This window comes from Nycticebus coucang, chromosome 12 (assembly GCF_027406575.1).
Source record: "Nycticebus coucang isolate mNycCou1 chromosome 12, mNycCou1.pri, whole genome shotgun sequence".
Classification (NCBI taxonomy): Eukaryota; Metazoa; Chordata; class Mammalia; order Primates; family Lorisidae; genus Nycticebus; species Nycticebus coucang.
Genome location: NC_069791.1, coordinates 98,611,855 through 98,639,822, shown reverse-complemented (window position 1 = coordinate 98,639,822; position 27,968 = coordinate 98,611,855). Strand labels below are relative to the sequence as shown.

Sequence of the window (27,968 nt, the reverse complement as noted above, 5' to 3'; positions counted from 1 at the left end):
GGCCTGCACCAGAATGGAGAGGACAGGCACCCTGCTCCTCCACACAGAGCCAAATGCAAGAAAGCAAAGCTCTGCTTAGGACCTATCATTTCCTCCATTTTTTAATATATATATACATACATATTATATATATTTGGGGGGGAATCTCACTTGTCACCCTTGCTAGAGTGCTGTGGCATCACAGCTCACAGCAACCTCAAACTGTTAGGCTTGAGCAATTCTCTTGCCTCAGCTTCCCAAGCAGCTGGGACTACAGGCGCCCACCACAACACCCAGCTTTTTTTTTTTTTTTTTTAGAGACAAGGTCTCACTCTGGCTCAGGCTGGTCTTGAACTCCTGAGCTCAGGCAATCCACCCACCTCAGCCTCCCAGAGGGCTAGGATTATAGGCATGTGAGCCACCATGCCTGGCCACTTCCTCCAATTATAGACTAAGCTGGGCTTTGCAATATTAGGGGCTACTTCACAGTGACCCCTGTTCAGCCTGGTGCAATGTCCATCAGAGCAGCTTGTCCCCACTGCAGCCCACCCTGGCCTGTCTCAGCCCAGATTCTGCAGCAGCAGGAGCAGAGAGGCATAGGCCACCCTAGAAGTCAACATGTTTCCTTTTTTCTGCCCCCAATCCAGGCCACCATGTGCCTTAGTGATGAGTACAAAGCACATAGGCTGCATGCAGAGGGAAGGGCTACAGGTCCTGGGGAGGGCACAGTCTGCTGAAGACCCTTATCCAGAATCCTGGCACCACATCCACCAAGACTAAGGCAGCCGCTGAGCCCCCAGGCGATTGCCTGCCCTCACTGGCCCACTCACCTGAAGTCGGATGCTGCTAGCAATGGGCAGAGTGTAGCTGTGCTTGTAGTGGAGCTGGAGGTGGCTGACGAGAGTCTCATACACACGCATGGCATGACTGGCAGGCAGGGTATACAGCTTGGTCTGCAGACAGAGGGGCCTGATAACCACAAGGCAGAGGCAAGGGCTGGGGAGATGGCACCAGGTGCCTGGGGAGGAGGGGGACCAGCACGGATTCCTGGAGGGCAAATGGCAGTATCTTCTAAGCTTCTGAAGGCACCACCCTCTCACTCAACAATCCCACCGAAAGGGCATCATCTCTCCATAACAGCAAAAAATAAAAAACAACTATATGTCCCTTTCATCAGCAGAGAATGATCAATAAATTAGAAAAAACTACCCATGGAATACTACACAACAAAAGCATAGAACCAGGTTTGCAGGTGCTGAAAGAGAGTGTGAGGGTAGGAGGCAAGGGGGTGGCACATCACGCCCCAGGTGTGGGCTCTCACCCCTATTGGGAGTCCTTACCTTCCCCATCCTGACAAGGCCAAGGGGTTCTCCCCAATAGGTGAAGACAGGGTGAGAACCCTCAGTACTACCAGCAACCTTGGGGGTTGTGGGAGCAGACTGGGGGCTGCAAGGCCAGGGAAAGGCAGGAGGGACCTAGCCACAGCCCCAGGGACCCTTGTGGTACTCTGCACCTTGGAGGTAAGTCGTGATGCCTAAATAACTTATTGTTATTCTTTTAAAAGAAAAAAGTTATTTCTCCTTATCTCAAAACACATAATATGAAAGCATTATCCCTGACTTGAACAAAAACAAAGTGGGTGAGGGTTTAACACAGTGCACAGGGGTGCACAAGCTGTTCCAGGAGAGTACATGGGGGGTATGGAACAGCTGCTGCTCTGGTTAGTCCTTTCAGTAGGAAGGAAGGAAGGAAGGAGGCAATTGAACTTTTCACCATGTTTATGCTGCTAACTCTTCACTGTAATCCACTGTTAACAAAACAGATACAAAGTTGACCCCTGAACACCAGTTTGTACTATGCTCGTCCACTTATGCATAGATTTTCTTCTGTCTCTGCCAGCCCTGAGATAGCAAGACAAACCCCTCCTCCTCCTCAGCCTACTCAACACAAAGACAATGAAGGCCTTTGTGATGGTCCACTTCCATTTTTTTTTTTTTTTTTTTGTAGAGACAGAGTCTCACTTTATGGCCCTCAGTAGAGTGCCGTGGCATCACATAGCAACCTCCAACTCCTGGGCTTAAGCGATTCTCTTGCCTCAGCCTCCCAAATAGCTGGGACTACAGGCGCCTGCCACAACGCCCGGCTATTTTTTGGTTGCAGTTTGGCCAGGGCCGGGTTTGAACTCACCACCCTCGGTATATAGGGCTGGCGCCTTACCAACTGAGCACAGGCGCCGCCCGGTCCACTTCCATTTTATAAATAGTACACATTTTTTTAGTACATATATTTTCTATGACTTATGTTTCATTTTTTTTTTTTTTTACTTTTTGTTTTATTATTTATTTATTTAGAGACAGAGTCTCACTTTATTGCTTTTGGTAGAGTACCGTGGCATCCCACAGCTCACAGCAACCTCCAACTCCTGGGCTCAGGCGATTCTCTTGCCTCAGCCTCCCGAGTAGTTGGGACGACAGGAGACCGCCACAATGCCTGGCTATTTTTTTTGTTGTTGCAGTTTGGCCAGGGCCGGGTTTGAACCTGCCGCCCTCAGTATATGGGGCTGGCACCCTACTCACTGAGCCACAGGTGCCGCCCCGTTTTTGTTTTTTTTGAGACAGTCTCACTCTGTCACCCTGCATAGAATGCTGTGGCATCATCATAGCTCACAGAAACCTCAAACTCCTAGGTTCAAGCAATCCTTCCGCCTCATATTCCAAGTAGCTGGGACTATAGGCACACAACACCACACCTAGGGGCCAGGCACGGTGGCTCATGCCTGTAATCCTAGCACTTGGGAGGCTGAGGCAGGTGGATTGCCTGAACTCCCAGGTTTGAGACCAGCCTGAGCCAGAGAGATACTCATTTCTAAAAATATCTGGGCATTGTGGCCAGCACCTGTAGTCCCAGCTACTTGGGAGGCTGAGGCAAGAGAATCACTTGAGCCCAAGACTTTGCGGTTACCATGAACTATGAGGCCACAGTACTCTTCCAAGGGCAACAAAGTGAGACTGTCTCAAAAACAAAACAAAACACCACACCTGGCTAAAAGGTGATCACAAAATATCTTCTGTTCTTAGAAGACACGGGGTCTCACTCTTGTTTAGGCTGGTCTTGAACTCTTGACATCACTCAATCCTCTTGCCTCAGCCTCAATCCTCACTCAATCCTCTCCTCAGAGTGCAGAGGAGAACTCCTGAGACAATTAAAAATTAGGCAAGGGAGGGCAGCGCCTGTGGCTCAGTGAGCAGGGCGCCGGCCCCATATGCCGAGGGTGGCGGGTTCAAACCCAGCCCCGGCCAAACTGCAACAAAAAAATAGCCGGGCGTTGTGGCAGGCGCCTGTAGTCCCAGCTACTCGGGAGGCTGAGGCAGGAGAATCGCTTAAGCCCAGGAGTTGGAGGCTGCTGTGAGCTGTGTGACGCCACGGCACTCTACCGAGGGCAATAACGTGAAACTCTGTCTCTACAAAAAAAAAAAAAAAATTAGGCAAGGGGTCTGAACAGACCTTTCTTCAAAGATGTACAAATGGCCAACAGCACACGAAGCGATCCTCACTTCGTGTGGATTGTCACTCATCAGGGAAATAACAATCAAAAGCACAGGGAGATACCACCTCATACCCACTAGGAGGGCTATAGTCAAAGAAACAGAAAAGCAATGCTGTTGAGAACAAGAATTTCTCTCTCTCTTTTTTTTTTTTTGTTGCAGTTTGGCCGGGGCTGGGTTTGAACCTGCCACTCTCAGTATATGGGGCCGGCGCCCTACCCACTGAGCCACTGGCGCCGCCCGACAAGAATTTCTCTTTAGTAGAGAAATCAGAACCCTTGTACATGGCTGGTAAGGATGTAAATGGTATAGCCCCAGCAGAAGACAGCCTGGCAGCTCCTCACATTAAATGCAGACTTAACAAATGACTCAGCAAATCCACTCCCAGATACAGACCCAAGAGAAACTAAAACACAGGCCCAAATCCTACCACTCTGGGAGGCCGAGGGAGGTGAATTGCCTGAGCTCAGGAGTTCAAGATGATCCTAAGCTAGAGCAAGACCCCATGTCTAGAAAACTAGCCAGGCATTGTGGGGGGCGCCTGTAGTACCTGCTATTCAGGAGATTGAGGGAAGAGAATCCCTTGAACCCAAGAGTTTGAGGTTGCTATGAGCTATGACACCATGGCACTCTACCCAGAGTGACTGAGATCCTATCTCAAAACGACGACAACAACAAAAAAAAAATCACAGGTCCAGGGCGGTGCCTGTGGCTAAGTGAGTAGGGCGCCGGCCCCATATACCGAGGGTGGTGGGTTCAAACCCAGACTCGGCCAAACTGCAACAACAAAAAAAATAGCCGGGCGTTGTGGCGGGTGCCTGTAGTCCCAGCTGCTCGGGAGGCTGAGGCAAGAGAATCACATAAGCCCAAGAGCTGGAAGTTGCTGTGAGCCGTGTGATGCCACAGCACTCTATCGAGGGCAGTAAAGTGAGACTCTGTCTCTACAAAAAAAAAAAAAAATCACAGGTCCTTGGCTCAGCGCCTATGGCTCAAGCGGCTAAGGCACCAGCCACATATACCTGAGCTGGCGGGTTTGAATCCAGCCTGGGCCCGCCAAACAACGAGAGCTGCAACCAAAAAACAGTCGGGCGTTGTGGCGGGCGCCTGTAGTCCCAGCTACTTGGGAGGCAGAGTCAGGAGAATCGCTTGAGCCCAGGAGTTTGAAGTTGCTGTGACGAGAGATGCCACAGCACTCGACCCAGGGCGACAGCTTGAGGCTCTGTCTCAAAAAAGGAAAAAAAAAAAAAAATCACAGGTCCATACAACTGTACAACAATGTTCACAGCAGCACTATTCACAATAGCCAAATGGTGGACATGTCCAAATGTCCTTCAGTGGACAAATGGAAAAACAAAACATAGCCCATCCATATAATAAAACGCTATCCAGCCATGGAAAGGAATGAAGCACTGACTCGTGCTACAGCATGGGTGAGGCTGGAAAATACTATTCTGATTGAAATAATACAGACACAAAAGATCACATGTTACATGATTCCATTTCTATGAAATCTCCAAAATAGGCAAATCCATATAGACAGGAAGTGGATGGTGTTTACCGGGGTAGAGAGCAATGGCATGTGAGGAATGACTGCTGTGGGTGTCGGGTCTCTTCTAGAATGACGAAGATGCTGCAAAAGGGTCTGGTAATGCCTGCAGAGCTCTGTGAATACCCTGACAAACCACTGACGTGTTCGCTGTAACCTTGAACTTGTATGACCTACAGATTACAGTATAGGCAGAGTGGATGGCCACCTTTCCCCCCTCATTGCCACAGCAGGAGCCAGCGAAGCACCTCACTGTGGACATGATGCAGTTCTGCCCCAATTCAGGAGCTTCTGCAGAGACCTGCTCTGGTCAGGGCCTGGCCCCTGCACCCCTGCTATAACCATCACGTCCTCTGCAAGCTCAAGAGAGGCACACCTGACCAGCATGCTCTAACAAGATGCAGCTGGAGGACGAAAGCTGCCCACCCCTACATCCTCCTACAAGAGGTGCACTCACACAGCACCCACCTGAAGGATGACCAGGAGCCCCAGGACGGCAGTCTTCACATCCTCCAAGGAAGCTGAGTGTGCAGCCACATCCCTTTCTTCTAGCTCAGGGGGTGGTGAGAGAGAGTGGGCCATCACCTTCAAAGAGAAGACCAGGGTTTGTATCCTGGCTCTGTCTCTGGTTTTCTGTGGCAGCAACTGCCCGAACGTTATCTTCCACAAATACCTTCCCTGCATCTCAAAAGGAAAGTTACACTTTTGCCTTGAGTGACCATTTAGAAACCAAAATGCATGGGTGGTGCCTGTCGCTCAAAGGAGTAGGGCGCCAGCCCCATATACAGGAGGTAGCGGGTTCAAACCCGGCCCTGGCCAAAAGAACAAAACTGCAAAAACAAAAAAGGAAAGAAACCAAAATGCATGTCAAAATTTAAAGGAAAAGCTGTGGACTATGCAGTGTGGACAATAGGTCAAAGCCCCATATGCAGCTCTGGGCTCCAGTCTAGCTACCAAGGGGCAGCAACTCAACACCTGTTCCCAAGGACCTCCAGGAGAGCCCCCACATGCACCTCCTAATGCCACCCATCCCTGCTGGGAAGGAAGCCTTGCCTGTAGACAGCCCTCCAGTTCCTCTGGGAATAGAGATAGAGGATCTGGAGGCCATTTCTACCCACAGGCCTTTGACACAAAGAAGAGTTCCCTCTAGCACCCGAGCCCTGGGCCAAGTGGCTCTCACTTTCTCGATGATGTCCAGCAGACTGTTGAAGTGGTGGGTGTGGCAGCCTTCTGCTAGGTCTACCAACAGCTGGGTGGCCAGCTTTCGGACCTGGTGGTCTTTATCCTCGGGGATATGGGACAGCTGCGAGATGACCACTGAGTTAATCAGCTCCTCCTGCAGTGGGCACAAGTGAGTGAGGTAAGCCACCAGCCTGGCAAGAGCTGCATTTCACTGAAAACTTGAATTCCTCCAGCATCAACCAGAAAGCAGAAGCTGGGCAGGGACACACTTGGTGCCTGCAGAGCCCTCACTCAGAGCTCGCCAGTCCTTTCCCAGGATCACCTGTCCAGGCCCTCGGTTCAAAAGGATAGTGCCCACTACATGGTGGCACAGCACAGCCCATGGGCTCAGACCATGGTATAGCCAGGCAATGTCCTTGGCTTGCTTCTCTTCATTCAGCATCACAGTTCAGAACACCTCCAGTGTAGAGGGCTGTATGTGTGTTGAGGGGGAGGAGACCCTGACATCATATAAACTACTGTAACGGGACATTGTGATGAGCTTCCAAAGGCAGGTAAAAATGCCACAGGAGCAGACATGAAGACTAGACCAACCAAATGAGGACTTAGACAACCCAGAGGGACTTCCTGGAAGAAGGACTGAGCTCAGCTTCACAGGCATATGGAAAAGATGGGAAGAATGGGCAGAAGTGACCTAGGGAAGGTCACTTAAGGCTGGGAGCAGCAAGGCTGCCATGAGGTGCATGTGTGGGGGTGCACTCAAGGCCTGAGCCACATTTCCCTGAAGAAAGGGCACAACCACAGGCACACCCTGATGTCTTTCAAGGCAGGGAGGATTGTGGGTACAAACCCCACAGCAGATGGAGAAGATGAAACTGGCATTGAAGACCCGGGATAACCCCCAGTAGCTGGTGACTGGACCAAGTCTGGAGGGCAAATGCAATTGCAAAAACAAAAAGAAAATGTCCCCGGACGGCGCCTATGGCTCAGTAGGTAAGGCGCCGGCCCCATACACCGAGGGTGGCGGGTTCAAACCCAGCCCCGGCCAAACTGCAACCAAAAAATAGCCGGGCGTTGTGGCGGGCGCCTGTAGTCCCAGCTACTCAGGAGACTGAGATAAGAGAATCGCTTAAGCCCAGGAGTTGGAGGTTGCTGTGAGCTGTGAGAGGCCACGGCACTCTACCAAGGGCCATAAAGTGAGACTCTGTATCTACCAAAAAAAAAAAAAAAAAAAAATGTCCCCAAGCAAGACTGGTTTAAACTCAGAACAGAAATCTTCGGAGGCGCCTAGGTTCTGAGTGACAACCAGGCTGGAGGTCCCTGAGGGCAGGAACTCTGTCCTCTTGTCTTCTTGGCTTCATCTCTAAGCCCAGTGAAGGCCTGGTAAGGGCACCACAGGACAAATAAATGAACGAACAGAAAAAGAAACAGACAAAGCTGCTGAAAGAATTCTGATCCAAGCCAGGGTGCTGGTTGGACCAAAAGTTGCAAACAGACCCTGGCTCTGCTGCAGTGCATAGTGAGGGGGCATGTGGGCACGTGGGACCTAGCTCCTGGACCCCCCTCACCCTCTGCCCCTATGCAAACATGACAGCATAGACACGCACCTCATAGAACTGCCTATTGATGAGCAGCACAAAGGACAGCACATCCAGTGCCTTGATGCGCACAGCACCACGAGACTCACTCCTGTGGGAGAGGAAAGGCTGGAGCTGGCTAGAGCATGTTCACCACAGTCACCACCAGACCCACCTGCTGCAAGTCTGACCCTGAGGCAAAGGGACAGAAAGTGCTGCCTTCTAGGATGCTATCTTTCCAGACAACCACCACATGGGGAAAAGCCAGCCCAGAGGATAGGATCCTGTCCTACTGGGAAAACCACCTTTCTCTGCTCACTGAGAACCAATACTTTCAAGAATCAGAAAGGAATGCCCTGACTCATTGGGTGTTCTGAGATCAGGTCAAGGAAGTCCCAGAGAGCAAGAACAGGTTCAGACTCAAGGTGCCCAGGGTTCCACTACCTGAAGAATCTCTCCATCAACACCTGCAGGTTCTGAATCCAGCCATCCTTTGCCGGATGAATTGACTGAGCTCTGTAGGATATTAAGTTTAAAAGGGAGGACTCCTGTCAAAAGAAGAAAAAGCTGTTGTCAATGAGCCATTTTGCCCTTTGGGAGGTTTCCTTATCAACACACTGTCCCTAGGGGGACACTGCACCAGGAGGAATCTGCTCAGGGAGACCAACTACTTGCAGCTTAGGGTGGAGCCCATGGAACAAAGGCAGTTGGGAAACTCATGGAAAAATGCAAGGCAATGCCTTGCCATCAAGCTGAGTGTTCCTGGCAGTGACTGCTGCCTTCTGGGAGAAAGAAGGCTCCCTGGAGCCAGCCCCGAACCTTCCTCCGCACAGGTGGGAGGAAATTGATGGTTAGGCTAGCACAGAGCAATTCAACAGACCCACACACAATCAGCCTGCTGCCACCTTGGCAGCTATCCTTGCTGGAGCACAGAACAGTGGGAGCAGGAGCCTGCCTAGCTCTCTGCTCCAAACACTCAGGAAACTTGGCTCACTCTGGTGTCCTGGCCCTCCCTGTGGCCTGACAGAAACCACCCCACTGGCCTAAGCACCAATGGTCTTACTCAGAAGGAGCATCTTACAGGTCTCTGATCTGCATATCTCTCCACCAGCTCGAAGTATCTCTCCTGAGAGCCGTGGAACTCATTCTGATCACATAGCTCCTCCACTGTGGTCAGCAGGTCGTGGACAATCGTCTTGAGTTCTGGGCTGTCCAGGCACTGTAGCACCAAGACATGTGACACAGGCTGACCTCTGCCCCTCGAGCACTCAGCTTTACACCAACTGCATCCCAATACCCCCTCAGGCCCTCCCAGTGGGCTCTGTTGGGACATGTGGGCAGTGGCCTGCTCCTGCCTGTTCCCACCATCAGGGAATGCCGTGCCCATGCACCGAGGCCTAGAACAGTGTGGATAGGATGCTAAAAACAGCTCAGCTATGAGCGATTCCTGCCTCTCCCAGGCTCCAGAATCTCCTAGAGGTCCTGGGGCACAGCCTCTGTCCTAGCCACTCCAGGCTGAAGTGTCCCCTGGCCAGCAGGCAATGTCTGGCCCAGCACACAGACCCTAAGATGACAAGACTTAGGTCCTTGCTAAGTCCAGTCCATCCTTTCATCAGCTTGGTCACCTGAACATTGACCACCCCAGGCCTCTGAAAGAAGGCTCAGCCCCAAGTCCATGCCAGAGGCTGACCTTCTCCCCCCACAGCCCCTGCATTGATGGGCATGTGCACATGGCCATAGCAACCTCCTTAGCACTGTGGTTCAGAGACTCAATCACACTGCCATCCTCCACCAAAGTCACCCAAAGCAGTAACAGCATCCCAGGTCCTCTGGGAACTGTTCTCAGGGCCTGCTTGGGCTATAGTGGCCTGTGGTATTACTCTGTCAACCCTGGGCAATGCTGGCCCAGCCCTTCCATTCCCCCAGGGCCAAAACAATGGCAAAGCACATTTAGAATAAGAAGACATATCTTCAGTAAAAGACAAGCTGGTAGTACCAAGAACCAAGATGACATGGTTCCAACAGTCTCTAGGGAATCCCAGGACAGGGCCCTTCCAGTAGGACAAACCTGCAATCTGGGATCTCATTCCCCAGTCAACTCTCCCCTCACCTGAAGCTGCTGGAGCAGCCGTTCCATGATGTTCAACAGAATGTCCCACGTCACGGCCTGGAGCTCCTTCCTGTACTTCTTAATGAGTCTGGTTATAGATAGGACAATTTCATAGGACACTACCTCATTTGGAGAGGTCATGGCCTGGAACATAAGCCCGGAGAGCACAGGTCAGTGGCTGCTTCTCACGTATAGGAAGACCCCACCCCACCCCCATGCACCCTTAGAGCCAAGTGCAAGACTCCTGAGCAGGAAACACCCAGCACACAGGCAGCACAGCCCAGGAAAGTTTATGAGGAGCCCAGGAAAGCATTTGCTACCCTGCTCTAGTATGGTCAGGGTCCCAAGCCAGCCTCAGAAGAGTCCAACTTGGATGGACCAGAAACTTTGAATTCCAGGCCTCTGGCGTATCAGTACAGCAGAACCTAAAGCTAAATTCTGACACAAACAATGCAAAGACCAGACCTTTCACACCCAGCCTGAGGAGGAAAAGCATAGCAGAAAGTGCAGCAGGTGGGTAGATTCAGAGAGACTCAGGCCAAGACACAGCTAGTCTGAGCCACTCTTCACTGCAAAATGAAGATGTTACAATGGCCCTGGCTCACCGAGGAGCCCTGAGAATCAAATGAGAACACACATAGAAAAAAACGCCACAGGGCACTGTGGAAACAGAAGCTAACCCACTGCATCATTCCAGAGCACGAGATCACCACTTTACAAAACAGAACTGTCAACAGCAAGAGACTCGTGATCCCAGAGGGAATGTTGAGCATTTCTAGTTAGTGCTAATTTGCAGGAGATCAAATTCATTAGATATAAGGTTTGCTTGAGAATAAAACCATCAAATGGCCCTGAATTTTCTCCCTAGATGAGAAGCAACTGACTGAAAATTCCACCCCAGCTGCTACAGAAGCCCTGGCTGAGCAGGCAGGCATTGCTGAGAGGAGACCCCCATCCCTGGCAGCTCACTATGGCATGGAGACTTTAGTACCTGATAAAATGATGGCAGCACAGAAGTTGGTGAGTTCTTCAGAGAGTACAGTCGGTGGGCTCCCCACAGAGCCATACCCACAAAGAACACAGCACCTCTCAGCAACGGCGCATCTTCCATGTACGTTCTGAAAGCATTTTCCAGAAAGATGGTAATGTGAGCTGGGTGTGGTGGCTCACGCCTGTAATCCCAACATTGTGGGAGGCTGAGGAGGGAGAATTGCTTGAGCTCAGGACTTTGACACTTGCCTGAGCGAGAATGAGACCCCAACTCCTAAAAAAGGGAAAAACCCACGGTAGTGCCTATGGCTCAGTAGGTAGGGCGCTGGCCCCATATACTGAGGGTGGTGGGTTCAAACCCAGCCCTGGCCAAACTGCAACAACAACAAAAAAATAGCCGGGCATTGTGGCAGGCACCTGTAGTCCCAGCTACTCAGGAGGCTGAGGCAAGAGAATCGCCTAAGCCTAGAAGTTGGAGGTTGCTGTAAGCTGTGATGCCACAGCACTCTATCGAGGGTGATAAAGTGAAAAAAAAAAAAAAAAAAAAAAGAAAGAAAGAAAAACCTAGCCAGGTGCTGCAGCAAGCACTTGTAATCCCAGTGGCTTCTAGAGATTGAGGCAGTGGGATGCCCACAGCCTGAGTCTGAGGTTGCAGTGAGTTATGACACCATTGCACTCTGCTCAGGGCACAGGATGGGACTCTATCTCAACATCAACAACAACAACAAAAAGCAAAGAAAAATAAAAAATAAACAAGGAAATTAAAAAAAAAAAAAATGACATGTGAGCAGAACTCCAGCCACGTCTGCAGGCTGCAGAGTCAGAGGGTGGTCTGGGGCTCCTGCAGCAACCCCAGAGTTCCGGCATCCACAGGGCAAAAGGAGAGGGACACAGAGGCTGCTGTATTGATCCAATTATTCGTGCATTGTCAGTGTTGACCATGCTGTGTGCCACAGGTCTACTTTACATGCTCACAGTCAAGACACAGACACCAAAGAATTTCAGGAGTAAATGCAGAATCTCTACCTTAAATTGCGGCTAAGGAAAGCCATGAGACTTTACAAAACAGAACTGTCAACAGCAAGAGCAAATTCACTTGGCAAGTCGGAGAATTAACAACCATGCTAACACCTCAGGGGACACTCAGAGTAACGTGGCAAAGGCAGAAGCTTCTAGCAAGAGGCAACGGTGCATGCAAAAGCCTTTGAAGGGTAGGAGAATAATAGTAATATGGAAGAAAGAAGGGACCCAGGGGGCAGAGGCAGGGCAGAGCCCCCCAGGGCCATGCATTACAGGGAAGAGCAGTTGTCTGAGAGTGCTGGGAACCCTACTGGCTTCAGGGAAAGAGTGACCCAATTGGATCTGTGTCAGAAAAAGGCCACCCAGTGGCTTACAAGAGGCAAATGGAAGCAGGGCAGCAGTGAGGAAGTAAGAACCAATGGAGTGGGCTGGGAGTCAGGGCATGTGCAGATCTGAGCCATCTGTTAGGCAGAAGCAACAGGACTTGTCATGGTTTGGCTGTGGCAATGGAGGCCAGGGTGGCAGGGCCTTGTACCAGGAGAAACAGTGAGGGGGACACACTGGAGGACATCCAGATGTGGGGAGGCAGGCTCTGAGTTCATTTTTAGATGTTCTGATTAGATTCACAGAAGGAGACAAGAGATTTCACATGAGATAAATGCTTAGCCTCAGTGACAGCTTCTGGAATAGCCACACAAAAGGACCAAGTGAGCCCCTGCGAGGCAAGAGCCAAAACTAGGAGGCACTCCTCCTCCTGGGAGGTTTCTGGCAGGAGACTCAGACTGGCTGCCTGCCTAACCACCGAGCCTGTGCACTTGCCTATCCTCCATGACACGGCACATGTTGCAGATGGCACTGTGGCCCAGGTGGGTGCCCAGCAGGTTACGCATCAGCTGAGAGACAAAAAGCATAGCATTAGGGATGGGTAGACACAAGCCCTAGCCCTAAAACCCACGCTCTATGCCAGCCCTGCCCACCCACCACTCTGCAGCTGCCCTCAGTCCAACAAGCTGGTGCTGTCTCCTCCTAAATACTAAGATAGGAGAGTTCCCAAAACACCACCAAAACCCTGCCCTTGGCTCAACTGCTTGGAAAAATGCTACAGACTATCCTCAACAGGTCACTGTCTGGCTGCCCCAAAAATTAGACAACCATTCATGGGAGGCTCGGTGCCTGTAGCTCAGCGGCTAGGTCACCAGCCACATACACTGCAGCTGACAGGTTCAAATCCAGCCCAGGCCTGCCAAACAACAATGACAACTACAACCAAAAAATAGCTGGGTGTTGTGGTGGGCGCCTTAGTCCCAGCTACTTGGGAGGCTGAGGCAAGAGAATTGCTTAAGCCCTAGAGTTGGAGGTTGCTGTAAGCTATGAGGCCATGGCACTCAACCGAGGGTGACATAGTGAAACTGTCTCAAAAAAACAAAAAAACACAACCATTCATGAGAAACAAGGTGGCCCTTATCTAATCCATGTGCCTGGCTTAGGACCTATCCTGGGGAAAAACTCTCCAGGACAGCAGTTTTAGAGATTCCCACCTTCCAGCAAGGCTCACAGAGCTCTTTGACATTGATGGTGCGGCACAGGGTGATGATGAACAGAGGCAGGCTCTCAGCCGGCAGGCAGTTGTAGCACACCACAGCATCCAGCACCTGCAGAGAGACCTGGTGGGGAAAAAAAGAGGGGTCACACTGGTCTTCCCTATGCTCCTACCAGACCTGGAGAGGTGACAGCCCAGGGCTCCTTCTCTTGTCACTGACATTGCCCCTCCCCACTGCTAAAGCAGCCTCCCTTGGAATCACAGAACGAGTGGCCGAGTGTCAGGGAGGCAGTCCAACATCCCTGTCACCATGGATCATCAACGCTACACCATCCCATCCTGAGCTACAACTCTATAGCAGAGACCACCCAGCTGTGTGTACTTCCAGCACAGATGCCCAAGGCAACAAGATGCCAAGCAGCATGCTGGGCCACACAGCCTGCAAGAGACTCAGGGGCCTTGAACACCATGCCCCAGCCTCCCAGAAATGAGTCACTGACCTCTATGTCCACAGAGGACACAGTTCGGATGCACAGCAGACAGATCATGCTGCGGAGGAAGGACCAAAGTTAGCTCAGAGAGATTTCCCAGACGGACAAGTGACTGCATCTTAGGTTTTAATCATTCTGTGAAGTCATGTCCATGAGTGGCTCATCCATCCCTAGGGTTCCACTTGCCCAAAAAATGCTGAGGTATCTGATCTGTGTCATCCACTGTCCTCAGTGCCAGGCATTCAGCACCAATCAGACAAAGCCCCTGCCCACAGGGATTTCATGAAGTGTTTTAAAAGAAATAGTAACAAAAAGATAATAACTAAAACATCAGGTAGTGTGACAAGTAGAAGGCAGCTATGTCTATTTCTAATTTGCCCATTTATTTGGGGGTTTCAATGCAAATTGTAGAGCAAACCATACAACCCAAGATAGCAGGACTATTTTCAGAGTAGCACTCCTGAAATTCTCTCCTTACTGAACCATTGATGCGATGTATTCATCAAGGTAACAACTGTTGAATTTGACCAAGTTCACCAACACCAGAAGGAATTCCGAGGACAAGCCGACATCCATCCACTGCAGGACAAACTCAGCTGGGGAGAGGAGGACAGCAATTTGAGTAGCAGTCAAATTTGCACTTCCAACATACCTCTTCCCTCAGGATGTGTCCAAATTCCATTACTACCAGAAACCACATCATTGGTCCCCACGTGACAATAGGCAGGCCACACACCAGGCCAGAGGAGGCACAGCTGGAGCCCAAGCACAGACACTAGAGTCTTCCAGCTCCCAGGCCTACACAGAGGGGTCTGAGCTGAGATGGCAGTGGGGGCATGTACACTTACACTCAGAGCCCAGCCCCCAACAATGAAGGAAGAAACATTACCAGGGTATGAGTAGTAAGAGACACATACACACACTTGGCTGCCAGCCACGTAACTTTAGACAGAAAACCTGATGGCAGGTTCCCTGTCAGCACCTGTCCTAGAAGCTCTTTTCTAAGCAACGCAACAGTAAAGCCCAGTGAGATTTATTTCTTCCTCCTCCTTTCTCTTCTCCCCACAATAATGATGTAAAATCTCAAGGCCAAGAGAAATATCATGCTGTCAATACAGCAGGAGGGAGGTCGGCAGAGGTGCAGTGATGACTTAGGCAGGACAGGCCCAAGGCAGCAGTACTGTCTCCTGACAACAGGACTCGGGACTCAGCTCACATCCTCCCACTTGAAAGACACCTTTCTTGGCCCCAGGCATTCTGGGTCAGTAGGTCTGGAGTGAAGCCCAGGACTTCGCATTTTTTAGAAGTTCCCCAGGAGACCATGGCAGATCCAGGTGAGCCCAGGTATACACAACTGAGAGATTAACGCCCCCTGCAGGCCATCACTGTGAACTGCTGGACTCCTCCCTGGCCCCAGGCCTTCTGTACCACAGATTAAATTTGATCATCAAAGCCAGAGAAACCACACACCCAACATGGCACCCACCCAGTTCTTCCTCCAAGTAGGTGATGTGTTTCCCATTGTCCGTGAGGGCCTTAAAAACTTCCAGCCTTTCATGGAGGTCTTCATTGGAAGGGTAATCCTTGATGACCTTAAAAAAGAGGGCTCGAAGGACCCCCAAACGGTCACCCTAAAGACAAAAATAAGGGTCAACAGAGCCATACCAGGGTCTCCCACATGGCTGCCAGGAAGTCCAGAAGTACAATGGGTGCCTAGACTCCAGTCTTTTCTCCTTCCCAAGGCACACCTCACAAGGGATGGGAATGGGGCAGCAATGTCAGCAGGATTTGAGGCAGGAGATCAGATGCACAGCCAGCAGCCAGCCTGTGTGTGTGGAGCACTGTGGTGCAGCAATCTCTGAGCAAGCCAGAGTGCACAGAGGAGATGAAGGACTCCTGCCTCCCCCAGCACTCAGCCCAAGACAGTACATTTGTGCTCACATAGCAAAAATAAGGCTGGTGAAGCTGCAGGAGAGGTGCAGTGAAGAGTGCACAGACCTCTCTGAAAATCTGGGACCTGAAGTAATAGAAGAAAGTGGCCAAATGAGGGGGAAAACTTCAGGCAGAAACAAGAGGTAATAGACGTTCAAGGATCAGCCTAAGCCCAGCATGGCTGGAATGTGAGAACAGAATAGTAGCCAAGCTGATAAGACAGGGGATGGGGCAAGATGATGTCAGCCTGAGCCAGGCACGTTTGCTTTACCTAACCCCCAAACATCCCAGGGGAGGATGGTTTGGTGACATCCCCTTTCACAGGAGGGGATGGAAGCTCTGGCTTCATCACCTGCCCAGGGCCACAAATATGAGGGGGTGAGGCTAAGAGGCCCCCACCAGTCTGGCTCCAGAGCACCTCATCCGCAGACCCTACACCTAGCAAAGATGACCCAGCAGGAGCAGGACATTCAGGGGGCAGCCTGGTAGCACCCTGCATACCCTAGCTCCTGGCTCCATTTCAGAGCACAGGCCCACACACCTCTTACCTGCCCCTGCACGATGGCCTTCAGAAGAGCCAGCACTGCATGCCGGGCCTCTGGTGGCCGTTCCGGCTGCAGCAAGTCTGCGACTGCCTTCCAGAGTGCTTCCACTGCATGCTGCCACCAGCAAAGGGGACAACAGTAAGGGTGTGGTCTCCAAGAACCCTGGCCCCTCAACACAGGACAGTACAAAGGACGTATGTCTTTTGGCTTAGAATGGAGTCTTCTGGCTTAGAACCCCACTAACATTCATATTTCATGTCTGTCCTGCAGCCTATGATGACCACAGGCCTGACAGAATATCTCAAACTCAAGCAGGTCTCTTTAACCCACGCCAGGCCACAGATGGGCATGGGGCGGGGGGGGGGGGGGGATAGGAAAGGCTAAGAAGCAACCCTGGCATCCCCAAGGCTGTCAGGAAGTCCCTGTTAGAGCCACTCAGACTCTGGTGGGGAAAGTCATAGGAAGAGTCTCAGAACCAGAAGTGCATGGTAGGCCCTAGGCCTGTACCTGACACACCCTTCTATGGACTTTCTCTGTGAACACATCAGCCATGAACCTTACCACCACACCCCACCATCCCACCCTGCCTCCACTACTCTCTGACTCGCAGAGGGCGAACTCACTGCTCCTTCTGAAATCTGCCTCCTCTGACTGACTCCAGCCCAGCCCATGGAGAGCTTGTCCCTGCTACCCAAAACTGCCACACTCAGTATCACTTAATAAGCACCTGAGCTGGCTCCCTTCACCTTCCCTTCTCTGTGTTAACCTCCAACCAGGGCTTTCAGACCACTCCCCACTTGCTGGGCTCACTCCTGGCAGGAAAGGAATTAAAATAGTCAGGGTCTCTCAGGTAGTGTCTGACCAACACTCCAGACAACTCAGGATGCACTGGGATTCTCACCTTCTTTGTCCCATTCACAATACTCCCATTGTAGCAAACCTGAGCTGCAATAACATACAGACACAGAGCCTGTGAACAAAACTGACCTCTGAGGCCCAACCCACATGTCTATTCACACGATGTTCTGTACCTATACTAACAACCTATTGAGGGGCCGCACCTGTGGCTAAGTGAATAGGGCACCAGCCCCATATACCGAGGGTGGTGGGTTCAAACCCAGCCCTGGCCAAACTGCAACAAAAAAATAGCTGGGCATTGTGGCATGTGCTTATAGTCCCAGCTCAGGAGGCTGAGGCAAGAGAATCGACTAAACCCAGGAATTGGAGGTTGTTGTGAGCTGTGACGCCACAGCACTCTACCAAGGGCAATAAAGTAAGACTCTGTCTCAAAAAAAAAAAAAAAAAACCTATTGAACGAGAATGACTACTTTTTACATTTTTTTCTTGATGATGTGCAGCTTGCAGGTTTGGGATGGACCACAAGGTGTGAGGTCCAGGTATCCTACAAAGTCGTACACATACAAATGCTGGACAAAGGTACAACAGGGCCCTAAGGGGCTTTACCAATACCCCTGCACTCCCAGAATGACAACTTCCCATTCTGTCCCCAGTTGTCAATAGAGTTTGGAAACATGCCCCAAGACAAACATGTCTATGTCTGTGAGGTTGCCTGATTCTCCCAACCAGTCACCTCTCCCAAAATGGTACCAAGACTGGTATGCCTTGAATCGTTCTCTGAAAACACAGCCTTTCCTGACATTTATTTTCCCTTTCCCTAAATTTGTAATAGAAAATAATATGCATGCTTGTAAGCCAATACAAATAAGCATGCATGTTTGTAAGCCAATACAAACTTTTCAGGGATCTGCTAGAAAAGTCTAATCCTTTGTTCCTCACTCCCACTTCCTGGTCCCTGAGGGTTGTACTCAGGGCATTTCCAGAAGCTTCCCATCACTAAGATAGTGCAAATCAGATCATTGGCAAAGTTAGCTGTCAATCATACTTCTAAAAAAGCAAACTCAGGCTTTTAAGCAACCTACATGCATCTCTTTAGTATCCTAATTGAGACAAACCTACCTCTTCAAATTTCTTAGTTTTTGCGACTTCACAAATCTGCCCGATCACCCGGATCCGATTGTTGAGACCACATTCAACACTCAGTTCCTAGAAAAGAGATGAAAGAAGAAAAAGGGCCAGTGCTCAGGCTACAAATCTCCTTAACTGCTACTCATAAGCTACCCTAAGAACTTGACTCTTATAGTAGATCTTTCTGAAATCAAAGAGCTTACTACTTACTCTATCTCAATGGACTGAGAAAATGTGCAACACTTTTTCCATGATTGCAAATATTTTAGTAATTTATTTTTACTTACTTTTTTTTTTGAGACAGAGTCTTGCTTTGTCACCCTGGGTAGAGTGCTGTGGTATCATCATAGCTCACAGCAACCTCAAACTCCTAGGTTCAAGCAATCTTCCCGCCTCACCCTCTCAAGTAGCTGAGACTACAAGAGCCTGCCCTGATGCCCAGATAGTTTTCCTATTTTTAGTAGAGATGGGGGTCTCGCTCTTGCTCAGGCTAGTCTCAAACTCCTGAGCTCAAGCAATCCACATGCCTTGGCCTCATCCCCCCATGGCCCTAGTCCCTGGCAACCATTAATCTACTTTCTGTCTCGCTGGGTTTGCCTATTTGGACATTTTATATAAATGAATCATACAATATGTTGCCTTTGTGACTGGCTTATTTTACTTAGCATGTTTTCAAGGTTCACCTATGTTGTAGCATGCATCAGTTTTTCATTTCTTTTTATTGCCAAATCACATCCCATTATATAAACATACCATACTGTATTTACCCATTCATCAGCTGATAAGTGTTTTAGTTTTTCTCTAAGAGGGAAACTCTACAAGTACAAAAATTCAACATTTTACTTATGGGCAAAACATGGTGCCAGACATGTGTCAGATAGATACAAACACACACAAAAAATAAGGACCTACCTCTCCCAGAAGTCACAAATTACCAGGTAGTGCCTGGCATATCCCTAACCACCTGTGGACATGGCTTTCAGGCCACATCTAGTAAAATGGACTTTCTTGCATCAACCCTTTAACACTAACTCAGTGCACTGGACTAGGTCACCAAGCTCCTGACCTTTAGAGGGCACGCCCACCTACGGAGAACAGCTCTGTACAATCACCAGCAATCCATCGCCTACAGGACCTTGTGAAAGAACAAATCCAGCCTTCCTTGCACTTCCCACTAGGCTAGCAGACAGGCAACTCACTCACTCTCAGGATTTCTGCTGTGACGACAAACTCTGTCTGTTTGCCCTCTGCAGACCTGGGATTTGGCCTTGATGTTCCCAGTCCCAACAGAATCTTGAACTTCTCCTTCAAGCCTGAATCTTTGCTTGCTGGCTTGGCCATGGTGGGCAGGGACACACCAGAGGACTTGTCTGCGCAAAGGAAACATGCATGGAGACACCTGAAGAATATAGCTCCACCACCCGCCCGGCTGCCGACCGCCAGCCACCAGTACCCTAGGTGTCTGGTGGGAATAAGCTTCTCCCCAGCCCCTGGGGAGAATTCAATCACAGCCAGAGAAACCCAGCCACAAATAACCCTAGGAAATGCCAGACCCGATCTAGCGAGCTGCCCGCTGAGACAGTGCTGCCGCCTGCCCCACCCCACTCTGTGCACCGAGAGGGCAGCCTCGCGGGGTCTAGGGAGCCCTGACGTTTGCCATTTCTCTTCTTTTCATGTGGAGGAGGAGCTGTCTCAGAAACGCCTCAAGCAGAGAGCGCCGTTCGCACCCGCTGTGACTTAAAAACCGTGAGTGTTTGCAGCTTCGGGGTCCGGCTGCAGTGGGCGCGGCCGAGGCCTGGGACCCCAGACATTGTGGCGTCCCCTCCGCCGCTCCGGCGGGGCCGAGTCACACCGCTGCCCCTGGCCAGCGCCAGTGGTCCCGTGGTCGCGAGCCACTCACCCCGCGCCGCGCCTCCGCGCGCCGGGCAGCCCCGACGCCGAGAAGGGCGCACACCCCCAGCCCGGTGTCGCCGCCGGAAGCACAAACCGCACTTCCGGCAGCGGTATGGCGCTGAGGGCCGCCGCAGGGCTTGCTGGGAGTCGTAGTTCTAGGCCGTCCCCTGGTGGAAAGACTGGAAGTGTGGTGTGTCACCTGACTGATCACGGGGCCGCCAAGGATATGCAGTCCGCAGGAGTCTGGCATGAACTCTTTGAGCATTCGGATGGTGACCAGAAGCCGAAGCCGGGGACCCGGGGACGGGCTGCGGGCGGGCAGGGAGGAGCCGATGCCGCTCGGAAGGGGAGAGGCGGCTGCAGGTAGTGCCGCATCCCGGCCGAAGCACAGGAGGAGAGGCGGAGGAAGGGGCCTGCAGGGGATTAAGGGCTGCAGATTGGGTCCCTGGCCGCTTCCCAGTGGTCTGACGAACTGCGCAGGCCGGGACCGGGACGCACGACGGAGCAACTATTGAGTTCCGTCGCCCTACGGGCGGCCCTATGTACCCATTTTGCGCTCTTTTCCCGGAGGGGTCCACTGGGGCCTATCCACGCAACCTGGTCCTGAGCAAGAAAGTTCTTCCTGTCCCATTAGCCTGTCCCAGGATACTGCAGTTGCCCCAGCCTGTGGGGCAAACCAGCCCTGTCTTCAGACAGTGAATTCTTCTTCCCTCTGAGAGGCTGGGTGCCAAAGACACCCAGCCGTAAGTCTCCCCCAGCTAGAGGGGTGCTTCTGAGAGAAAACAGGAAAGGGCACGGCATTCATTGTATTTATCCTGTCACCATAAAGGACGTGATGTGTGCCAAGCACGGGACTTGGCAGTAAACAACACTGACGGGCCTTTGCACTTGTCCCCCAGAACTTCTGCAGAACTGGATAGAGGGGGAGCCCCAAAGGCACCCGAGGACCCCAGGGGTGGTTCAGACAAGGACAGAAGCATGGGGTAGGAGGAAGAGGTGTGCAGTGGGAACAGGCAGGTGATAATGTCAGCCAGAATGGCAGCGACTTTGATGCCAGGATAGAGTTTGGAGTTCATTGTAAGTACAAAGGGGAATCAATGAAGAGTTTTAAAAAGAGAAGTGATAGGATTTGAGTTTTGTGTTAGACAACTGTCTCTGATGCAGTATAAATGACATATTGGAACATCATTGTAGAACCCCTTATAGAGTTCCCACATGCTGATGTGGACCTTGTCAGGTGGGCAGTGATGTAAGGAAAGCTGACATGTCCCAGAGGGCAGAGTACCCTAAAGTGTAATAGGTGATGGACAATTGTTGCATGAATAGATGAAGGGTATTCTAGCAGATAGGGTAGCATCCATATGCTATTCTCACCTGTGGCCCCCTCTAAGGGGCACTTTTTGCAGAAGGAAGGAAATGCCACCACCCTGGAAAGCAGCAGCAGAAAGCACAGAGACTGCATGTGGCCTACGAGTCCTCAGATGGTGAGAAAGGTGAAGAGACCAAGCCCCTCAAGGTGCCCGTCTGGGAGCCCCAAGACTGGCAGCAGCACCTGTTCAACATTCGCACCATGAGGAGCAAGAAGGATGCACCTGTAGACCAGCTAGGGGCTGAGCACTGCTATGACCCCAGTGCCCCCCCAAAGGTAAGTAGAGGCCTCATCTGCCTGGGTGACCCCCTTTCCCAGCAAGATGCCTGTTTGCTCTCAGTTCTCTGGCAGGGGACAGCCTGAGACCTGGTAGCTCTTGGTTTGCACCCTCCCCTGCAGGTGGCACTTTGAGGAAATGGGGTCCCAGAGCACTGGGCAACATCACCAGCTTAATTGTAGCCACTCAGCAGGTCATGAGTACCTGTAACTTGGGGCCTCATGCTCTGCTTTCTCTTAGGCACAGCACAGGCATGTCATGGGCTTTCTGTAACATGAGGGAACGACAGTCCTTATACTTCACAGGCCCAGAGCCTGGGTCCCAAAACCAGTATGAGTTCTAGTCCCTACTTTGTTACCAGATAACTTGCATACATGCCTCTCTGAGCCTCAGTTTGCTTGTTTATAAAATATTATTGTCATTCATAAAGTAGTAATAATTGTAGCAGCCAATGCTTGTAGTGACTCTGTGCCCGATGCAATTCTAAATACTGTGACCATTCATCTAATATTCTCTCAGAGCCTGTGAGGCAGCTACTGTTACTGTCCCCATGTTGTAGGTGACAAAACAGGTTGGAGCCAGACCCACATGGCGCTACCCTGCCTGTGCTGTTCTGAGCGGGTAGGAGGCTGGTGTCCCATGTGTTGCCTAGGGTAATAGATGGAGGTGGTTACAAAGTGTGGGTGGGGCCTAGCCCTAGGGCAAGCACCAGGACCCGCCACTACCCTGTCCCTGTCTGCACTAGCAGGTACGGAGGTACCAGGTGCTACTGTCTCTGATGCTCTCCAGCCAGACCAAAGACCAGGTGACGGCAGGTGCCATGCAGCGACTGCGGGCCCGGGGCCTGACAGTAGACACCATCCTGCAGACTGATGACAGCACGCTGGGCGAGCTCATCTACCCTGTCGGCTTCTGGAGGGTGAGCCCAGCCCATGGCTACTAGCCTGGGAGGGACCTCTGAGGGCTGAGGGCTGCAGTGGTGCCAGAAGCAAGGGTCAGGCCTCTCTGGCCACAGGGGCCTGGGTGCAAGTCCCTCTGAGCAGCTTATAGGGGCTGGCACCCAATCCCTGGAGTTCCCTGGCCTTTCCTGTTTGTGTCCTCCCCTTCCTTCCTCTGCCTCCCTGCCTACGCCGCCCTTCCTCTCCAGCCTTTCCTTTTGTTTATTTACTCTGAGCCTCTCTGGAGTACATCCCACCCCCAGCCCCTCACCCTCGGGGAGCCCCTATGAGGGAAGGCTGCTCTCCCCCCAACAGAGCACTGGACAGTAGGTGGGCCGATCTGTTGAAAGTAGCTCAGAGAGTGGTGTTGCTTCCCTTGGCAACTGTGTGGCTGCAGCTCGTCAGATGGGTTTTAAATAGCCCTCTCTGCACAGGCACAGGATGGGAACCACCCAGCTGGCCTGGTGGCTGGTGGGGGAGCCCAGACTCTAGCCTTCCTTCCTGAAGGACCAGGTGCTGCTGAGCCCAGCTTTTGGGAGTGGCTGACTTGCTTAGCCTGACTTCACACATCTTGGGTGAATGATGGGGGAAGGGGACCCAAAGCAGGTCCCCACACACATCATGTGTGGGTGGGAGGCAGGGGTCCAGGCCTGCCAGGGGTTCCTCTAGGCCTCTCTGCTGCCCTTGGCTCATTCCCATCTCTCAGGGCTGGGAGTGAGCAGCTGCCTCTGCCTGGGTCCTAGGCAAGGAGAGGCAGCTGTGGGCACCTGTGGTCTCTGGGATATTGTCCTCCCAGGCCAGACTGAGTCCCCCCATCTTTCAGAACAAGGTGAAGTACATCAAGCAGACCAGTGCCATACTGCAACAGCGCTACGGCGGGGACATTCCAGCCTCTGTGGCAGAGCTGGTGGCACTGCCAGGTGTTGGGCCCAAGATGGCACACTTGGCTATGGCTGTTGGCTGGGGCATCGTATCAGGCATTGGTGAGTGGTACATGCCCTGAGCAGGGAGGGGCTGGCTCCGGGCTTACCAGCTGCTTTTGGAGCTTCCATTTGTTGTGATCTGAGACCACAGCTCTAGCTTCCTCCTCCCCAGTGGAAGGAGGAAATGTTCCCAGCGCTAAGCTAGTCCACCCCCACTCAGAGATGGGACCACAGGGGGCTCACAGATGCTGAGCACCTGCTATGTGCAGGGCTCTGTGAGAGAGCCTGAGGCTAGACCCTGTCTGGGCCATTTGTGGGAGGGAGATGAGGGTTTACTCACCCATAGGATAGGACATTGGTCTGGGGTCATCTGAGAAGACTTGCTGAGGTCATGTTCAGCTGAGAAGTGGGCTAGCTAAACAGAGGAACAGTGTCTGCAAAGCTGTGAGGTGGGGGGAAAGAGCTAGTAGTAAGAAGTTCTGGAATAAGACACAGGCAGAATGGAGAGGTTGGGGAAGGGAGGATGTGAGGAGGGAGAAGGAAGGGCTGTCACCTGGGCAGGGGATGGGGGGACAGCAGAGAGAGGCTCCCCTAAATCCTTTGCATGGGTCCAGGGTGTCACTTTGTGGCGTTGGAGGCCCCTCTGTAGCTGGATGGAGATAGACCCCTGGGTGGAATGTGGAGCTGCTTCCTCCTCAGAGCTTTGCCCTGAGGGGTTTGGGGGTCTGAGGCCTCACATTGGCGAGGCTGAACTAGCCCAGAAACCAGGATTTGACCTCCACCTCTGAGTGCACCCCCAGCCCCTCTGGGACTCCTGTAGGAACCTGGACTGGGGTGCTTTCCAGCAGGACCTAGGGCACAAGGGCAGAAAGTGGCTGCAGGCTCTTGTTCTGTACTGATGGCTGCTTGGTCAGGCTAGGGAGCTGCAAACACTTAAAGCAGAGCAGGACTGGGGAGGAGTGGGCAGTGACGCTTGCCCCATCTCAACACCCAGCACGACTCACCCACCACCCTCTCATTAGACACTTGAGCTTATCTGGCTGGCTGTCCTCAGCTGCCCGTGTCCCAGAGTGCTGCATTGGGGTTGGGCAGGTCTGTGGGGGAAGGGCCCCCTGCCCATGGCCAGGCTAGGGACAGTGCTTTGGGAGAAACAGACACAACAGACTTGAGTGTTAGAATGTCACTCTCTCTGGTGGTCTATGGGCCTTACCACCCACAGGGAAACCCAAGGGATGCCTCCTACAGGGTTCCTAGAGAGAGAGAAGCCCCCCATTTGAAAGGCCAGAGCCAACTTTGGGAGGCTGAAGCAGGATGATTACTTGAGCCCAGGAGTTTGAGGCCAGCCTGGGCAATATAGCAAGACCCCACACTACCAAAAATGTAAGAAAAATTAGTCAGGCGTGGTGGCACTCTCATGTGGCCCAAGCTGCTGAGGAGGCTGAGGCAGGAGGATCACTTCAGCCCAAATTTTGAGGCTGCACTGAGCTATGATCAGCAGAATGAGACCCAGTCTCTTTTTTTTAAGGTTGGAATTGCTTTTATTGGGGGCAGGGCCTGCAGAGCCCCGCCATGGTCAGGTTAGTGTTCTGCTCTCAGAGGCAGCTGACAGCCTAGGGTCTCCACCTGCTGCCTGCCAGGTTAGTGGGACATGCAAAGCTCAGAGTGGAGGCAGGGGCGGTTTGAGACAGAGTCTCACTTTATCATGGCACTCGGTAGAGTGCCACGGCATCACAGCCCACAGCAACCTCCAACTCCTGGGTTTAGGCGATTCTCTTGCCTCAGCCTCCCGAGTAGCTGGGACTACAGGTGCCTGCCACAATGCCCGGCTATTTTTTTGTTGCAGTTTGGCCAGGGCTGGGTTTGAACCCACCACCCTCGGTATATGGGGCCGGTGCCCTACTCACTGAGCCACAGGCGCTGCCCTTTTTTTTTTTGTTTTTGGCAGTCTCCCTTATGTTGCCCTTGGTAGAATGCCAGGACATCACAGCTCACAGCAACCTCCAACTCTTAGGCTTAAGAGATTCTCTTGCCTCAGCCTCCCAAGTAGCTGGGACAGCTGGGCCGGAGGAGGCCTCAGTGAGCAGGCGCTCCACCTGAGCCTCAGGGATGGCCAATGAGACCAGGGGCCAAAGCCCAAGTGTACATCAGTTGCAGCTGAGCAGGCCACGCTTCTAGCCCCGTCCCTGACTGCTGTGGTGGCAGGTGACCTTCCAGCCTTCTGGGCCAAGCTATTGCCACCCCACCCAGTGCCCACAGCCAGTGCCTAGACCTGGAGGGGCTTGGGGTCATAGGAGGCAGAGCAGAAGGAAGCAAGGCCAGGCCCTTCCTAGGCTAGCTCTGCTCTCCTGGGGAGGCTGAGGGCTGGGAGCACATGCTTCCCAGCGAGTCCTGGGCCAGCACTGTGGCATGTGCCTGTGATCCTAGAGGCTAAGATAAGAAGATTGCTTGAGCTCAGGAGTTCAAGGCTGCAATGAGCTGTAACCAGGTCACTGCATTCCAACCTGAGCAGCAGAGCAAGATCCCATCTCTAGGAGAAAGAAGAATTATACTGGGCCTCAGTTCCTACATCTGTAGGTGCCTTAAAAGGACTCAATCAGTCAAGGCTGGTACATTTCTCCATGCTGGGTCTGCCCCCAGCAAGCACTTGACATGAGTTAGCTGTCATTACATGTAAGGGAAGTAGAGCTCAAAGCAGAGCAGAGACACTGACCCCCCCCCCCACTACCTGCATACCAAGTGGTACCAAGATTGGTGGGGATGGACCAGCCTAGAGTAGAGATCCCCTCCCCTCGGCCAGGCTTGCCAGGATGGGGGGGAGGAAAGCCCAAAGGAGGTTGCCTGCACCCCAGTAGAGAGAGGGCTCCAGCCCTGCCCAGCAGTGGAGAAGTCATGGTTCCTTGGGGGTGGCAAAGCAGCCATCAGCCTGTGGCCCAGGCCAAGTGATTCCTGTTCCTGCTCAGAGTCCTGGGGGTGGGGAGATGGAGATGCTGGCTTGGGGCAGGGTTTGACTGGGGGAGTATACACTCCATTCATCCCGTCTTCTCCATCCAAGCAGCAGTGGACACACATGTGCACAGAATCGCCAACAGACTTCGGTGGACCAAGAAGGCAACCAAGTCCCCAGAGGAGACCCGAAGAGGCCTGGAGGAGTGGCTTCCCAGGTGCCTGGCGGGGTTGGATTGCTGGGGGGCAGGATGGAGGCAGGCCCCTCCTTCCTTCACCACTGAGCCAGCCCCACCCCACAGGGAGCTGTGGAGTGAGATCAACGGGCTCCTGGTGGGATTTGGCCAGCAGACCTGTCTGCCCCTGCACCCTCGCTGCCAGGCCTGCCTCAACCATGCCCTGTGCCCAGCTGCCCAGGGTCTCTGAGGGCTCCAGCCTGGGTATGCTGGCCACTGTCTGTGAAGTGCCTTTGCTTGGGAGCCATAGCCTGTTGATTAAACCTTTGGGGTCATTTGCAGTTGGGGTAAGACTGAGTTCTGTCCCTGAGGGGCAGGGGTGGGCTAGGGAATGTGTGCTCTCACCCATGCTCTCATACATCTGGATCAGGGCTGCCTGGGAGGCTAGGACCTGGACCTGGACATGACCATCTGGGCTGTGCACTTGGGATAGAGGGGAATAGGGGCATGCGTGACGCAGGGGAGGAAATGGTGGGAACCAGCTATGGTCAGCTGCTGGGAGCACCTCCTTGGAGGTGGGGACACTTGTTCCCTTGCCCTGTCTAACACAGGCTGCCTGCCCAGGAACTCCCTCATCCCAGACACCAATGGCTCCTGCCCTTGTGTACCCTGAGAGCCCCACCCCTTTGCTTATAGAGCTATCTGGCCTCAAAAGGGACACTTACAAACCCAGGTAGGGCACTACAGGACCTATGTGTACCTGCTAGAGAGGGTGGGGGCCACAATTGGCAAAAAGCAGCCCATGGGGTGTCAGGGCCCAGGTGGCTTTATGGGGATGGTGAAAGTGGGAGGCTGAATGCCAAGCAGAGGAGGTGGCAGGGGCCCCAGAATGCACCCCAGGAGGTGGGAGAGGGCAGGTCTTGGAGGTGTGAGGGTCCAGGTGCACTGGGGAGAGGGCAGCCTGAGAGCAGATGGATGTCAGATAGGGCAAGGGGACTTCAGGATG

At 52.4% G+C, this 27,968-nt stretch overlaps 2 protein-coding genes across 26 annotated transcripts in view; one reads left to right on the top strand and one right to left on the bottom strand.

Annotated features, from left to right (window-relative positions):
- Positions 1-20,513, bottom strand: part of TSC2 (TSC complex subunit 2) — a 37,677-nt gene extending 17,164 nt beyond the window's left edge. For 12 of the 17 annotated variants that reach the window (XM_053557698.1, XM_053557701.1, XM_053557700.1 and 9 more), the window contains exons 1-17: positions 20,344-20,422; positions 19,647-19,813; positions 18,435-18,521; positions 16,461-16,571; positions 15,467-15,611; positions 14,459-14,576; positions 13,990-14,038; positions 13,488-13,613; positions 12,769-12,842; positions 10,931-11,057; positions 9,940-10,083; positions 8,911-9,048; positions 8,274-8,377; positions 7,860-7,941; positions 6,251-6,406; positions 5,539-5,655; positions 810-932 (exon numbers count right to left, since the gene is read on the bottom strand). In XM_053557698.1, coding sequence (XP_053413673.1) covers positions 810-932; positions 5,539-5,655; positions 6,251-6,406; positions 7,860-7,941; positions 8,274-8,377; positions 8,911-9,048; positions 9,940-10,083; positions 10,931-11,057; positions 12,769-12,842; positions 13,488-13,613; positions 13,990-14,038; positions 14,459-14,576; positions 15,467-15,611; positions 16,461-16,571; positions 18,435-18,521; positions 19,647-19,784 — 1,839 coding nt within the window. In that variant the 5' untranslated portion in view covers positions 19,785-19,813; positions 20,344-20,422. Of the gene's footprint in view, positions 1-809; positions 933-5,538; positions 5,656-6,250; positions 6,407-7,859; positions 7,942-8,273; positions 8,378-8,910; positions 9,049-9,939; positions 10,084-10,930; positions 11,058-12,768; positions 12,843-13,487; positions 13,614-13,989; positions 14,039-14,458; positions 14,577-15,466; positions 15,612-16,460; positions 16,572-17,184; positions 17,270-18,434; positions 18,522-19,642; positions 19,814-20,170; positions 20,279-20,343 lie in introns of those variants that run through there. The other 5 variants (XM_053557693.1, XM_053557711.1, XM_053557694.1 and 2 more) reach the window with 5 other exon arrangements.
- Positions 20,514-20,528: 15 nt separating this feature from the next.
- NTHL1 (nth like DNA glycosylase 1) lies at positions 20,529-27,303 on the top strand. 9 transcript variants are annotated; one of them, XM_053557714.1, is made up of 6 exons: positions 20,529-20,699; positions 21,743-21,981; positions 22,728-22,901; positions 23,744-23,903; positions 26,899-27,004; positions 27,089-27,303. In XM_053557714.1, the coding sequence occupies exons 1-6, from the start codon at positions 20,585-20,587 to the stop codon at positions 27,210-27,212; spliced, it is 918 nt and encodes a 305-aa protein (XP_053413689.1). In that variant the 5' UTR covers positions 20,529-20,584; the 3' UTR covers positions 27,213-27,303. The 9 variants fall into 9 exon arrangements, with proteins under 9 accessions (XP_053413689.1, XP_053413687.1, XP_053413690.1 ...); XM_053557712.1 differs by having other exon boundaries at positions 21,728-21,981; XM_053557715.1 differs by having other exon boundaries at positions 20,530-20,699; positions 22,731-22,901.
- The last annotated feature ends 665 nt before the right edge of the window (positions 27,304-27,968 follow it).

Coding starts and splice junctions, on each gene's coding strand:
- NTHL1 (XM_053557712.1), top strand. CDS start 20,585: ATGAACTCTTTGAGCATTCGGATGGTGACCAGAAGCCGAAGCCGGGGA. Junction 22,902..23,743: donor ACCCTGTCGGCTTCTGGAGG/GTGAGCCCAGCC, acceptor CCCATCTTTCAG/AACAAGGTGAAGTACATCAA. Junction 23,904..26,898: donor GGGCATCGTATCAGGCATTG/GTGAGTGGTACA, acceptor CCATCCAAGCAG/CAGTGGACACACATGTGCAC.